This window comes from Rhea pennata, chromosome 16, assembly GCF_028389875.1.
Source record: "Rhea pennata isolate bPtePen1 chromosome 16, bPtePen1.pri, whole genome shotgun sequence".
Taxonomy (NCBI): Eukaryota; Metazoa; Chordata; class Aves; order Rheiformes; family Rheidae; genus Rhea; species Rhea pennata.
Window position 1 is genome coordinate 7880099 of NC_084678.1, and position 14869 is coordinate 7894967.

Here is a 14869-nt window from a genome sequence, read left to right on the forward strand (position 1 = left end):
GAGGAGGACTCATCACTTCCAAGTTGACTTTAAATTGGTCTACGCCCACTCAGGAAGACAAGTCTGTTTTTGAAGGCATTGGGCCCTATTTGCCTGCCCAGAGCTCTTTTTAGTGGATTTGGCTGCCTCAGCTGTTACCAAGCCAAGAGGCTGTAGACATTGAGTTCATTAGGAGCTGTTGGAACAAGCTCTTTGCACAGCTCATTGAAAGTGCCCCCCATGCTCCTTCCAGTAGAACAGTTCTTCCAACCCCCTCCTGCCCTGCCAGAGCTCTTTGCAATCATTCACAGCTCTCCCAAGCAGGCACTTCCTCTCATGGGTCAAATGTTCAACCATTTCAGCAACAACCAGAGTGGGAGGTGACACACAGATCCTCATGCAAAGAATCGATTGCAGGGAGGCAGCACCACACTGAATATTTCACTGTACTCTTTTACGTGACAGACACAACTGTTCCAGCTACAACACAGGGAGCACATCCTAAAGTCTAATCAAACTTGCCCACAAAGCAGAAATTTCATTTCTCTATTTAAGAGGAATGAGATTACAGACAAAAAACACTTATGCAAGTCTCTTTCTCCAAGGCTGCAACCTAAAAAGGGCATCAAACAAGAGGCATCATTGAAACATCAGCACCAATGCCTGCCATGACTCTGTCCACGTGTGTAAGGACATCAAGTTCTGCATGGGTGCCTGGAGAAAAACTGCTGCAGGGTTACAACCACTGAGGATTTTCGTAGTACCTTGCAGGTAGGGATGCTGAAGTTCAGCAGCAATAGGCAAGGCCAGACTTGATATGTGACTTTTCTCAAAGGATTTTGTCTCCAGGGAAAGGCCACCTAAGTGCAGGTTCACTGGAAAACCCACTGCACACAGGGTTTCATTAAGAAGCATGCCTTTCCAAGAAGCCACATCCCACTTCTTGTTATCTATCAAACCGAACTTTAGATCACGATTTCTTGGTCTCCAAATCCAAGTGAAATGCTGCCCTTAAAGCCAAAGCTCAAATGGCTCTTTATGACTCTGATCCCTTGCAAGACTAAAATTGCTGAGTATCCCAGTGGGGACAAGGATGACTGAAAAGCTTTTAGGGGCTGATATCAGGGCCGATGACCAAAATACGAAGCCCCTTTTCCTGGAAAAGAGAAATTTTCCTGAGACAGTAAATGCTGACATGATGTGGGAACAGATTTCAGCATCCCAAGAACAGGAAACTACAGCAGAGACACCTCTAAGAAACGTTCTCTCATGAGGGAAACCTCATCCCGAGACTAGCAAGGGCTGAGCCTTGCTGCTTTTCTTAGTCTACCAGTTTAACACCCTGAGGAGTAATTCAGATTTTCCAAGATACTCCCAAGTGTGTGAGAGATTAGTAGCAAAGAGCTTGCTAAGATGACTCCACCTCACCAAGGAACTGCTCCTGCCACCAGCTTGCTCTCTACAGGTGTCCTTTCTGGACCAGCCTCCGAGTAACATCAGTCATGGACCAGTAGGTTGAATTCAGTTTGAGATGGAGTTTGCTATCTGAACTAGCTCTTGCAACGTGGCTACCCAGGACAGCATGAGGCTGGACTCTAGGCCTGTGTTTGGCTAAATCATTTAACTCAAGCAGCACAGCTGAGGGCACACATTTTCCATCACACACTGGGCTAACTTCCAAACGCCAACCACACACGACTCCCACCTGCTGAGGCTTCGCCTCTTCCATTCTTTGTGTTTTTACATTGCTGCTAAGCACGTAATCTGTTCCCTTCATTTCCTCACAGCCCCCTGCAGCTTGAGCTGCCGAGAGCAGGGTGAAGCGCAGCGCTGGACTTCAGAAGTTAACCCCATGCTGATGCAACAGCAAGTTTCCTTTCTTGCTGCACAAGTAAGAGAATTTAATGTTGAAACTGTAGATGATTCATTGACCTCTGAACATGAGTAGATACAATTTTCTGACAGTAACTAACAGCTGCAGGTTCATCCATATGCTAAACTTTGGGAGAATTTGATGAAACCGCAGCTCAAATCTGCTTTAAGTCCACAAGCACTGTCCTGGTTAACAAGAGTCATGCTATCATCAAAGTGTCAGTGTTTTGACAGCAAACAGTACAGGTAACAGTCAATCTCATTGCTATTAGCTATAATGCATTTAGAGCTTGTGGAAAATGAAGAATAACTCACTAATGCAAGCAGGCACGCCAGCCAGCAATTTCCTTCAGTAGCTCTGCTGGTGCCTCTCGTTCCTGGCCGCAGCTGCCTCGCTGGTCCTTGACCCTCTCAGCTGCAAGTGTTCCACTTTCTGTGGGAAGCTGTAAAGTCCCGCTTTTGCGTCACACATTTTTCTTTAAGAAAAACCTGTTGAGCAGACTAGACTGTCTCTGAAGTTCTCTGAGTTTGCACACAAGGAGCATGCTAGCACCATATCAGAAAACCACAGTTGGTGTTTTCTAACAGTAGTTACACCAGCAGACATTTCTCCTGCACGTGAGGAGAGGCACTCTCCTCCTCGAATACCCAGGTCTCCATATACTGTGTGTATCAGTATGTGCAGTGACCAGTACAAAAGGGTACCCAGAGCGAGGGCTTTCGAGCAGCGCAGCGCCAGTCTGACGTGTGATGTATTCTCCTGACTCATCATTGCGCGATGACATTTTGGGGTAGCTCCGAGCTCAGCTCACACACAGGCTTGCACCGAGCACGCAGCCTCTCCTCACCCTCTGACTGTGTCTCAAGATTTTACAAGTGCCAAAGTCAAACGGAATACCATTAAAAATCATTAAAGTCACTCATTCAACTACACTAAATGAATGTACAAACTAATATAATGAACTATTTACAAATCTACAAAGGTATTAAGCACCTGCTAAGTAATTTGCTTACTGCTCTTTGAGGCAAGCAAGCATTTAATATATTCCCGTAAAGCACTCAGCCAAATAATGCAAAAGAGGAAACTAGGGAGATTAAATCCAAATATATATATATATATCTTTTAATATATTATGTCATGAAATAAAGTAATGATTATTCTATTTTTTTTTAATTCAGGAGATTTATGTTATCTTGAAAGTAAAGGTTTTGCCTGACAAGAAAAATACAGCTAGAAGCAAGTGCCACCTTCGTGTCCTTACAGCCTCTTAATCATTCTGTAATCACTAACTACTGAACCTCACTTTTTTTTTTTTTTTTGCTATAAACAAAGTCATTCTCAAATGGATCTGAGTCAGAATATTAGAGTGAAATCCCAACCATATTGAAATCATTGGAAAAAAAATTTCCCAGTGACTTTATTGCCACATGGACTTCCACCCAGCACTCAGATGGTCTCAGTGTGCAAAAGCTGCGTGTATGAGACAGGTGCAAAAATCCCTCCTTTTCCAAAATCTCGCCACAGACAAATTGCTTAATATGCTGCCTAACACACATCCAAAACCCCAAAGCTCACCAGGAGACCAGTTAATTCCATGTCTACAGAACAGCTCAAACGTTTCCCTCACAAAGCCTCTCCAGCTACAGTAACAGAGGTCCCAGGCTGCCAAGAGCCCACACCTGCAAGGTGCCGACCACCACTTCTGTCATGAACAGCAGCGATGCCCTGGAGCAGAGCAGCTACACCACATTTCACAGGCAGCTTTAGCACGAATCCCACCATAGTGCTGGCTCCATCTCAGCAGCTTTGATCTTACTGTGCCCAGCACTGCTGTCTATGGCAGTCTCCCGCTCACTAGGGAAGGCGCAGCACGGAGTTGGTGGCTTTGCTGGACCATGGGAGCACAGCCTCAGGAATCGCTTTCTGCCCCAGCTCTGCAAAGAGCTTGCTGGATGACCTTGGCCATGCCCCTGTGCTGGACCTCAGTTTCCCCAGCTGGGAAACGGAGCAACTGATATGTGACCTCCTTCAATAAAAAGTCCCATATGGCACCTAAGCCTCCCATAGGTATGAACAGAAAAAGTACTACTTAGTGCCACTTTGTTCAAGCCAAGTTCTTCAAACCTCCGCAAGTGTCTACATAAGCAACATAAACTTTGTTATCTACTACTCTGATCCCCTTTCCTCTAAAAAATTAAAGTAATCCCCTCCGATCACAATCCGAGGGGGCTGCAGAAGGGCGGTTCCTAGACGTGGAGCTCTGCCAGACCGCAGGCCCCAGTGGTCCCCTCCACGCCAGGCTGAGGGGTCCTAGCCCAGGAGACTCCCTCAGCCACCACAGCTGCACAGCAAGCGGGTCCATGTGCGGCTCTGGCAAGGGCCCTACTCAGTTGTAGCTGAGCTGTAGGCTGGTGGAATAGGGCCACGAGGGCCCCAGTCCATAATCTATCTCTGTATCCTCAGCCTGTGCCCCCAGTCCATACCCCAGGTCCATACCCCAGCTGGTGTTCCCTGGCCCATGCCCTCCATTCGTTGCCCTCAGTGCGGGGATCTTGAGTGTCCCCAGCCGATGCCCCCACCCATGTCCTCCAACCTGTGCCCTCCAGTCAGTGCGCTTGGTGGGGAACCCTCATGGGTGTCCCTGGCCCATGCCCCATGTCCATGCCCTCCAATCTGCACCCTCCAGCCCATGCCCTCAGCGGGTGATCCCCACGGGTGTCCCTGCCCGATGCCCCCCACCCACACCCTCCAATCTGCGCTCTCTAGTCCATGCCCTGGGTGGGTGATCCACGCGGGTGCTCTCGGTGGGTGCCCCCGCCGCGGTACCTTGGCGGGCAGGCTGAGCGGCACGGGCAGCAGCGCCAGCGGCGCGCACAGCAGCACCAGGAACCGCCGGACGCTCCACACCTTCTTCACCAGCGCTCCCAGCGCCGCCATCCCGATCCCGATCCCAGTCCCGATCCCGGCCCCGGGCCCGGGCCCGGCCCGGCCCGGCCGCCGCTTTATGCCGCGGGGCAGGGCGCGCCGGCGGAGGGACGCGGCCGGGCACCGAGCGCCGCCCCGCCGCCCCGCCCCGCTATACCGCCCCCGGCCCGCTATGCCGCCCCCCGCCGCCGCACACCCCGCTGCACCCCCCCGGCCCGCTATGCCGCCCCTGCCTGCCACACTGCACCGCGCCCCACTATATCACAGCTGCCCACGGCACCGCCCCCCCGCCAAGCTACCCCCACCTCGCTATACTGCTCCCCCACCCCTCTATACCATCCCCTCACTACACCGCCCCTCCGCTATACCGTCCTCCCACAACCACACCCCCTACCCCACTGAGCCACCCACTGCCTGCCACACTGTGCCCACCACGATGCCCCACCTGACAGCCCCCCATCCGCTGTATGCCCCCCCCCAATAGATAAAAGTCTTGGGGAAAAAAGGCCTTTATTTCCAGTTCTGTCTGCCTGAAGAAGTTAAAAGCCAATGCAAAATAGTAACTAGCTTCAGAACGACTTTATCATGGCCCAGGAGGCAGGAAGCGTAAAGGCTTCATCAGCAGTACTGACCGGCCCCGTTAAGCATCGCGTAACGTTGCGCTGCCGCAATGCCTGCAGCCCTGGGCCCTGCATGAAGGTTTTCAGCCCACAAGCCAAGAGCATCTTTCAACATTTGGAGCTGAGAACGTTCCGCATGGTGTCTTCACCGGAGCTCGTGTCTTCTCCCCATGGCCACCTGCCCCGAGGTGGGCACCGCAACCCGGGCAGCACGCAGGGGAAGGACGCGCAAAGCACAGGCAGGGTAAAACCTGCCTTTCCACTGAGATAGCCAGCTCTAGTGCCCCCATTTCCAGCAAAACCAGCTCTGTGCTTCCTTCAGCTCCCACCTCGGGATAGGGTCAAAGGCAACTTTTCTCATCTCTTCCACATCTTCCTGATCGCAGCCGCTTTAGCTGCATGTCTTTGCAGTGGAGGCATTTCCAAGCAGACTCAAGGACTCTGCCATCACAAGCGCTCATCCAACATGAGTGTCAGGATACTGCAGGCTGTAAAATATCATCGAGTTCTGCTGGTAACTCAGGCTCAATACATCTAATGTAAGGAAACAGTGAGTACCAGGGATTGCCAGAAAAAAACAACAACCCAAATCCAGAAGTTTAAATATCTGTTCTAGTTTTTATATTTTTCCCCAAGTGAATAGAAATAATACACAAATGCATATTATAAAAGAGGCAAACGCATGAGAAAGGCAGCTGGGGTTGTTTCTGTGAACCAAGTTTAACCACCGACTCAGATGTTTGATGAATTGTTTGCAGTGCCACATGAAACACTTTTTTACATTAAACAGCAGCAAAGACCAGCAAACGAAAAGCCAGTGATGCAGATCGGGATGGGGCCATGGGAAATAGCCGCAAAGCAGGAGGCAAAGCCTTGGCTTGCACAAGTGCGAGCCGAAGAAAGGCGGCGAGTAGCATATGACTATACCCTGGCTGGCCTTAACGTCATCTGGCTTGGACCAGCCTCGTGAAGTTAAGGATGCTTCAACCATGAGTCAAAAAGACAGCACAGGCACTGCCTGGCTGCAGCTCCGCGGGCAGACTTTGCTGCCGGTCGGACAGGATCCCCTCCATCGCACCAAGGTAGGTCCCAGCAAGGATCTTGGTGATCACCAGTCTCCACCTGGCTGCAGGGAGGCCAGCGAGAGGCAGATCCACTGTATCGCTGGGTCGAGCAAGAGAGCCAAGGGGAGAAGGGAGGGAGGAGGCAGCCACATGGGCTGGATTTTCTCTCCATTTTCTGCATTGCCTGGGTCCTTGCAATTGGAGGCTAAGTGAAGCTGAGCAATGAGGAGAAAAATGGGAACACTAAATAACCCCCCAACTTGACTTCGTACTTCACCAGCATCTTCCGATTGCCCTAAAAGCATATGCAAAACCTGGGTGAGCTGAGCACCATAGCACCGGGGGTGCAGCACACACCGATCCGATCCGGCAGGGAAGCCCTGCCCTCTTCCCAGCTCACCAGCCCTCTGGAGAACTACTGCCGCCAGGCAGCTTCCTCCTGGGGCGTCAGTGAAGTTAGAGTCAACTGAACTGGGGGGAAAAAAAGAAAAAGAAAAAAAAAAAAGAGAGCCCACTGAGAAAGTTGGCTCATAAACTTATAAGGCTTATAAAAACTGAATCACTGGCATAGAGAGAACAAGAAATCAGAGAGCAAAAGTGGGGTGATCTGATCAGTGTCAGAAACTGGACTGTACTCCTGTCGGAACAGACTCTGCCCCTGATGGGAGCTGCCTCTCCTCTGGTCTCTTCCCTCTCCGTAACGGTGCATTTATAACTTTGCACAAAAAAATAACAATGCAGTTAGTCCCCACATCTGTCACTAAATGCTGATGGCATCGTCATTACAGCTCTTCCCAAATAGCAAAGTGGACAGTGATAAATCTCAAAAATATTGTGAGACACCCACGCCACAGTCCACGCTTTCCCTGCGACGATGCGGGTTTCCGCCAGCCTGGAGGGAGCGGGCAGTGGGTGCGCTTTCCCTTCGCCCCACAGCTCCGACCAGTGCCCCCACGCACCCGCTCGGCTCCCCAGCGCCCGCGCCGGCTGCGGATGCGGCGTCTCTCAGCCGAGCGGGCCGTGCCGGGGCTGCCTGCGGGTGCCTGCCCCGGCCTCCCAAGGCTTCCAGCGGGAATTACGATTTAATCCACCCCATTTCCTTTTTCCTTGTAAACTCAGCCTCTGCCACCCACATTTCTGTGTCCGCAGCAGCCGCAGCCGCCCTCTCTGTACCCCTCTCCCCTCCATCCTTTCTGGCCTCCGTATTCGCTGCTTCGTATTTCTTCCCTCCCTCGTGGGTACGAAAGCTGAGACAGTTGATGCAATCCCCAAGCCATTTGGTCTAGGCAGGTTAAGACCCCACCAGTGGCTACATCCGCATACTTAGAGCAGCCCCAGGGCAGACACCGTCCCCTGCAAAACAAGCGGTCCCGGCAAAGGCGCTTCGGGAGCGCTCTGCGGGGCTCGCGGCGGGGCCAGCACCTCCTTACAGAGTAACTTTGTGCACAAGCTGTTTGCGCAAAAGAAAGAGGTGCTGCATGGTGCCCAGGGGGACAACTGGAGGACCCAGCGCTTGTGTGCAGCCAGGGAGAGGCGTTATCTGTTTGCAGTGACCCTCACATGCTGAACTCTGGGCTACAAATGAGCTTTTATGCTTTTATTGCACTAACTTGGTTTCCTATCAGCACTGATGGGAGAGGAGGGCTGCAGAAGGTTATCAATGTTTTGCATCTTGCAAAACTGGAAAATATCAATTTCCTGCAAACATCAAGGCCTAGACTAGAAAAAAAATCACACTCCGAAAACCTACACCCATATAACTTGTATGCACTTTTTTTTTTACATATATACACAGTAACTGCACTCACAGAAAAGACACTGTCCAAAAGTCATGGTGACAGCATACTCAGATTATGCAACTATGTTTTCATTCCTACTTCTTGCCATATTAGTGTAGGTTTTCTTCCACATTTGTTTTTTCTCTTAGCACTCCTATTGCTCTACAGTCAGCCAACATCCACCTCCAAAACTCCCCATATTTCAGTTCTGCACCCACGGCATCAGTGGGCAAAACAGAATTTACCATTATAACCACAAGCTAATGCCAAAGTCATTATCCTGAGCTAAGTCAGTCCCGTCCCGTCCTGTCCTGTCCCGTTCTCCTCCCCCCTCCCCCAGAAGAGATATCACTGATGATGATCAGACACCAAAATTAACAAAAAAGGCAACTTGATCAATAACCAGCAATTCCTCTGAAATCCTAACAATGCAAATTCTTCCAATGAAATTGCACTATTTCCATTTCATTTGTTATTCCCTCTTTCCTTTTATTCCTTTTACATAGCACACATTTGGTGTTCATTGCATTTTGGGTGAAATTCAGGCATGGTGCAAGAACAGGCCGTGCCTCAAAGTCCCCAGAAACGAACCTGTTCACAGCAGGCCTGAATTTGGTCCCCTGAGGCAGTAATTTGTTCTTAAAAGCAGGAATATTTAAGCAGTCAAAACAAGCCAAGTGAGTAACTGTCTGCCCAGCAAGCAGTTCTGAGTGTTTGCTATTGCAAGAACATTTTTCCCAGATGTTAGGATTTTTCTGGTGCTGGGCACGATGGTAGAGAGACACCCAGTGGTTATGTACAACTTAAGTGATGGCGTTTCACGTTCCCTCTGATTCTCACTACCATTAAGAGATGGGCAGCAGTGTTTCTGTGCGTGCAAAGGCCCACACACCTTTACGGCCGGGGAAATACCCCCTCCAGGCAAGCCAGGGCAGGGCGTCACTGACTCTCCCTGTGTCCCGCGGGGCTACGGCAAGGTGCAATGCTAACACCCGTGCCCCGAAGAGGGTGCGACTGGCTTTAAACTCAGCTGAGCTAAACTTGGCCTCAAAATATACTGTTATCACTTCTTTCACAAGGTCAAACCAAACTCTCAAAGAATATTGGTGGCTTGAAACTGTGTTCGCAGCAGGCACCACACAAACCCTTTGTGGAAAGACCCAGGCTGCAAAAGGGCACAGGCTGAACCCTTCTTGGGTCCAGCTCCTTTTTTCCCCCAGAGAGCTTCCACTTTGCTGGATATTCACCTTCTGTGGTTGCTCCACCCTCAGGTAGCATTTGTTCAGCATCCGCTACATCAACCTATACACAAATATCAGGCTGACCAGGAGGAAATACCAACCAGCTGTTACAATGCCTGTGCAAAATGAAAAAGCAGAGGCCAGTCCAGGAGTCCCAGCGAAGCCTTGCAGTGCGAGGGCCGGCGCTGACCCGCCGCGGGCTTCGCCGCGCAGCACCGCGCCGGTCCTGAAACCTCGCCGTCGATCATCTTTGTTGCTGCTCCGCAGGCCCGCGCGGAGAGCAGCCAAAGGCTGCGTTTTAATAAACACACCGAGAGTTGGAAACAAATGTCCTCAAAGTGCTCTGTAAACAAAACTTAATCCTGGCATCACCAGGAGACGGTCAGAGAAGTGTTTGTACAGATGGGGGACAGCGCGACCAGGCGTGCCGCCTCCCCTCAGCGGGTCTGCTGAGCTCGGGCCCCCTCGTTAGGGGCCTCGTTAGCTCTCGGTCACCCGCTCACGCCGCGCGGCCCTGCTCCAGCACTCCGCGGCCTCTCCACCTGCCTCGGGAGCCCTGTTTCAAACGGCCGGCTGCTGCTGGGGCCCCCACGTCGGCTCTGCCGGCGGGCAGGGCGGCGCGGGCAGCGTGCCCCGCGCGAGCTCTCCGACGAGGCTCCCAGCACACGGAGCCTCTCGAAGCCCGGGAAAGTGGCTCCTTCCTCGCCCCTCCGGCACAAAGTGCCGCACGTTCCCGCGCCAGGCGCACTCCGGCCCCGCCGTGGGCGCACCTTCCGTGCCCGAGGAAGCGGGGAGAAAAATAATCATCTGCCAACACTAAAAGGGGACCTGCCGCCCCCTCTTCCCGCTCGGGCAAAGCTGTCGCTGGGCCGGTGGAACCCGGGCCCCACGCTGGGGCCGGGCACTCGCCCAGGGCGGCTCCTCTGGCAAGGGGGTGAATGCGCGCGGGGCACCGGCAGCCCCGCGCGCTAGGACGCTTGCCCGAGCGGGCGGCGGGCGGGCGCGAACTCGCGGCCTCGGTGCCGCCGGGCGGAAGCGCTGCGCGAGCGCCACCGCCCCATCGCGGCCGCCCGGCGGCGGCCCCCGGTGATGCCTGATGCTCCGGGCGCCCTTTCATCCACCTCGCTCTGCTCAAGCCGTTTTCCCCCGGGGTTTGCTCACCTGTTTCACACAGGTTGGAGGGGAAGAAGCTCCCTCACCCCCGTCTCCCCTCTGAGGCCACAGACACGAGACGCCTGCCGTACCCCAGCCCTGCTTTTCACAGCAGTGTTTTCCCTTCCAGATGGAACAGGCAATCTGGCAGCCATCTGGCAGAGGCTGCGAACAGAGATTAGCAACGCTGCCGTACGGAAGGGGGCTTCTGCAGGGGCTGCTCCCTCTTTTCGTCTGCTTTGCTCTTAGAGCCACGCTGTGCCCCAACCATCTGCAGCAGAACACGCAGCAGTAGCATAATAGTTTTGAAGAAACTGGGTGCCCCCTTCTTCTGCCAAGTGCCTTCTCTCATCAACAAGGAGGCACAAGAAGAAACATCTGCCCAGCATATCAAATCACTGAGAGGAGTTCCCTGAGTTTTTTTTTTTAATCTTCATCTGCAGTAAACATTAAAACATTGAAGCTTATGAACCTACACAACTAATTTAGACCCCATTGTGTCTGTAAGGACTGATTTATCCTCCAGCCATCTGATGCAGGGCTCTTACACTTCTCTTTGAGCCATCTTACACTGACATACTAATGTAGAAAGGCAACTAAGTATAGAAAAAAAATGCCAAAGACTGAGAAAAGTAGTTACCTACATAGGCAATCATAATACAACCAGTCCTTCCTATAAAGGCCCCAAAAGGAAATTTACAACAGTCTTCCTGCTCAAACAAGAAGTTTCTCAGCAGAGAACTATTTTTATTATTTCTACATTTGCTTAAAGAAAGACTATCAACCAAAATTTACAAAAGCCAAAATTACTACAGAAAAAAAAATGAACCTGTCTTATTTTAATGTTCTATTTCAGCTATTGTCCATGTCCTGGAATCCACAGTCCTTCTAAGAAGTTTCAGGAGCAGGCGCAGAGTGTAGAGCCATTTATAATGAATTTAAACTTAAGCTTCACAGAAGTCTTCTGAGAAAACCAACAGGCTTGTTTTTCTCTACTTACCTTCTGTATATGTCCTGGTATCTCCAGATCCCTTCTAACTCCCACAAATCTACAGTCCACAGGCTAAAAAAGATTACTCAGGATGATTCTATATACACAAAAGAGGATGACACTGAAAGATACTTTTTAAAAAATATTTCACATTTAAGAAAGAAGTAACCTTTAGCTGTTTCTTTCCTGCCTGTGCTCTCATCTTGCTTAATTATTTTGGTTACAATATGACTCTGCTAAGAAACTGCGGAGATTACTGCCACACTGTAGTAAGTTTATTTAAGAGACAGCTTTATCAAAATAGTGATCTTTGAAATAAAACTAATTGGAAGTACAAATAAACATGTTTGCAGAACCTAAGTAGTAATATTTCTCCATCACTAAGCCTGTTCTCTTTTAGCCAACCATGGATCTCTTTCTTCCCCTTAGTCGCACTTCATCGAGCTTTTTGACAACAGGACCAGATTTTTTAGATGTAGCTGCATAGGTCTTCAGCAGAGTTTCAAACACAGTTTCTGTATCAGGATGAGTACTAAGAAAGGCCTTTTCCAGAACATACAAATCAACTCCTTTATCCTCAGGAAGACCTGAAACAAAACTGAGTCCAAAGTCTATCAACACCAAGTCCAGTTTCTCCAGGGGTGGTCGCAGAAGTATATTACAAGTCGTAAGATCTCCGTGTATAAGGTCTTCATCGTGCATTCTTGCCAACAGCTCACCTAACTTCTCTGCTAGGGGAAGGAGGCTACTGGCATCATTTCCACATTGCTGTACAGAAGCAATATGATCTCGAACTGTAACTGAGTCTACAATATCTTCAAGATATATGCAATTGGTGACATAATCCACGAAGTAGACCACTGGTGCAGAAATGCCTATTTAAAAGAGAACAAATGAAACGCTAGGGGTTAACTTACAGGAACTTCCAACTTTATTAGAACAACAAAACGCAGTCAACACAACCCTCAGCCGAAAAGGCCAGGTCCAGCTCACCCACAGCCTCCGATAACCCACACGAAGGGGCCTCTGCTGCCAAACCCCACCCCCAACCCACGCTGCCTTCGCCCCGGGCCTTAAATCCACGCGGGAGCCGCACTGCAGCCACGGAGGGGCCAGCGCCGCCCTCGGCGGCCGCAGCACGGGCCGGGCCCCGCGCCCTCCGCGGGGCGCCGGGCCAGCGGCAGGGCCGGTCCCCGCCGCGGCCCGGGGCGGCCCTGCGGGCGCGGCGCCCCCGGCCCCACCTGCCCGCCGGCAGCGCAGCAGCGAGCGGGCCTCCTGCGCCGTCCGCCGCCGGCTCAGCCGCTCCTCCAGCGCCGGGTGGCGGTACCGCTTGGGCAGGCGCAGCTTGGCCACCGCGTCCCGGCCCAGGAAGCGGCCGCGGTACACGCACGCCTCGGCGCCCTGCTGCACCAGCCGCAGCCCCGGCAGCGGCGGCAGCGCCGCCGCCTCCGCCCCGGCCCCGGCCCCGGCCCCGGCCCCGGCCCCGGCCGCCGCCGCCATGACAGCGCCCCACGCGCCCGCCGCACTGCGCAGGCGCCGCGCAGGCGCCTCGGGAGCCTTCGGCGGCGGCCGGCGGAAACAGCCGAGCTCGCCGCGCCCCGCCGGCGCCGCCCCCCCCGCCGTGCTCGGCCCCGCTATAGCGCGCCCGTGCGCGGGGGCGCAGCAGCGCCGCGTCCCGCTCCGCCCGGCGCAGCCGCCGGCCCGCGCGCGTGCACCGGTCCTGGGCCGTTTCCCTTGGAGGTGCCAAAAGCCCGTTCTGCCTTTGTTTTCCCCTCCACAACATTTGCTTCTCGTTCGCATTATTTATATTTTATCAATACATTCCATGCAGCTTACTTGTCGCTCGCGAGGTGGGATCGTGCTTAGCAAATATTTATCTTGTTTCAGGAAGAACTTTTAAACAACATTCCCGAGTCTTCAGTGATACGGGAAAGTATCCTGCAGCTCTGCCTGCTCATGGCATCCTCGGCCGGCAGCAGCGCAGGATGCCCGCACTCCAGCCAGCGAAACGGGTGCACTTGGGGGCTCCCTGTTTGGAATCTGCAGAAACTGTAAACAATCAAATACACAGAAAACAAGTTTTCCCTGCGTTGCGGGCAGATTTTATCTGAGCATCCGTGCACAGCCCCCACAGACATACACACAGAACTTACGAGCAAGTGCACCCAGATGCCTTCAGTTTGTTATTTTGGTAAACACAAGAGTCTTCTCTCACGGTGGCCAAAATCATCCTCCCAAGTTTTTTCAAAACACAAAAGACAATATTTTTGTTTTATTTTTCCCATCATTTTATTTATTTAAATATTCTCTTCCCTGTGATTCCATTTATTCTCTTTCCCTTTGAATGCCGTAAGCAGTTGACCTAGCCCTTGGAAACCATCTAGAGCCCTTTACAATATTTATAATGTTGCCCAGTATTTTTACTGGACCATTGAATCACCCCAGAGAATTTCCCTGAAGCCACAGACTCCCTGGTAAAGCGCTGAATTATGTAACTCCGTTCTCCTGGAGACAAAGGTTTATAAACCCTCCTTTTATAAGCAACACAACCGAGTGAAAAATCGCCGTGCGGTAAAGCCGCCCAAGGGAAGCGAGCCTGCAGGAGCACCCGCCGCCCGCTGGCCCCGCGGCAGCGGAGGGACCCGGGGGCCTGGGGCGTGCGGCGGGGCGCGCAGGGCCCCCCCCGAGCTGCAACCCCAGCGCCTGGCCACGCATTGCGGTTTCCATCAGCAGTGAAGTGAGCCGGGTCAGTCTGGTCTTCTGAATCCCCTCCTGAGGGGAAATCACAGTTAGAGAGAATACGCTTGAGGACCTGACTAGAGCTGCTGAACAGTCTGTCTTCCCTTGTCCGAGATGGACTCCTCTTTCCGCTTATATTCATATATTCCTTTCTGATTTTAAAGCCTCTTGCCGCCCTGCGGTACAGGCTGGCGTTTCACCCCTCGCCAAGCTGTCCCCGCGGGCGCCGCAGCTCCTCCAAGGGCCGAGATCAGAGCCCAGAGCCCGCAGCCGCTCCCTTCACCCGGCTCAGAGCATGCACCGACAGCAAACCATACAGCCAGCGAGAGAGGTGTCACCTGCACAGCCGCAAAGGAAGATTTTTTCAAAATTATCCCTGCTGTACATTATAATAGTTTCTCACGGGCCAGCGTCAACAGGCCATAAAACCTGGAGCCTGGCACAGTGTCGACGTATTTCCATACATCCTGGCGTAATCTTTTCAGCTACCTTTTGCAAACATGCCGT

The 14869-nt window shown here is 52.3% G+C and overlaps 2 protein-coding genes across 2 annotated transcripts in view; both read right to left on the reverse strand.

Annotated features, from left to right (window-relative positions):
* SLC13A3 (solute carrier family 13 member 3) overlaps positions 1-4789 on the reverse strand; it is a 28378-nt gene extending 23589 nt beyond the window's left edge. The window contains exon 1 of the mRNA XM_062589181.1: positions 4679-4789. Within this exon, the coding sequence (XP_062445165.1) occupies positions 4679-4789 (111 nt within the window). The remainder of the gene's footprint in view (positions 1-4678) is intronic.
* A 7091-nt stretch (positions 4790-11880) lies between these two features.
* Positions 11881-13078, reverse strand: TP53RK (TP53 regulating kinase; the record flags this gene model as incomplete). The annotated part of the gene is made up of 2 exons (XM_062589293.1): positions 11881-12498; positions 12865-13078. Coding segments are annotated over 2 exons (693 nt in total), but the record flags the coding sequence as incomplete, so codon positions are not given.
* Positions 13079-14869: the final 1791 nt, after the last annotated feature.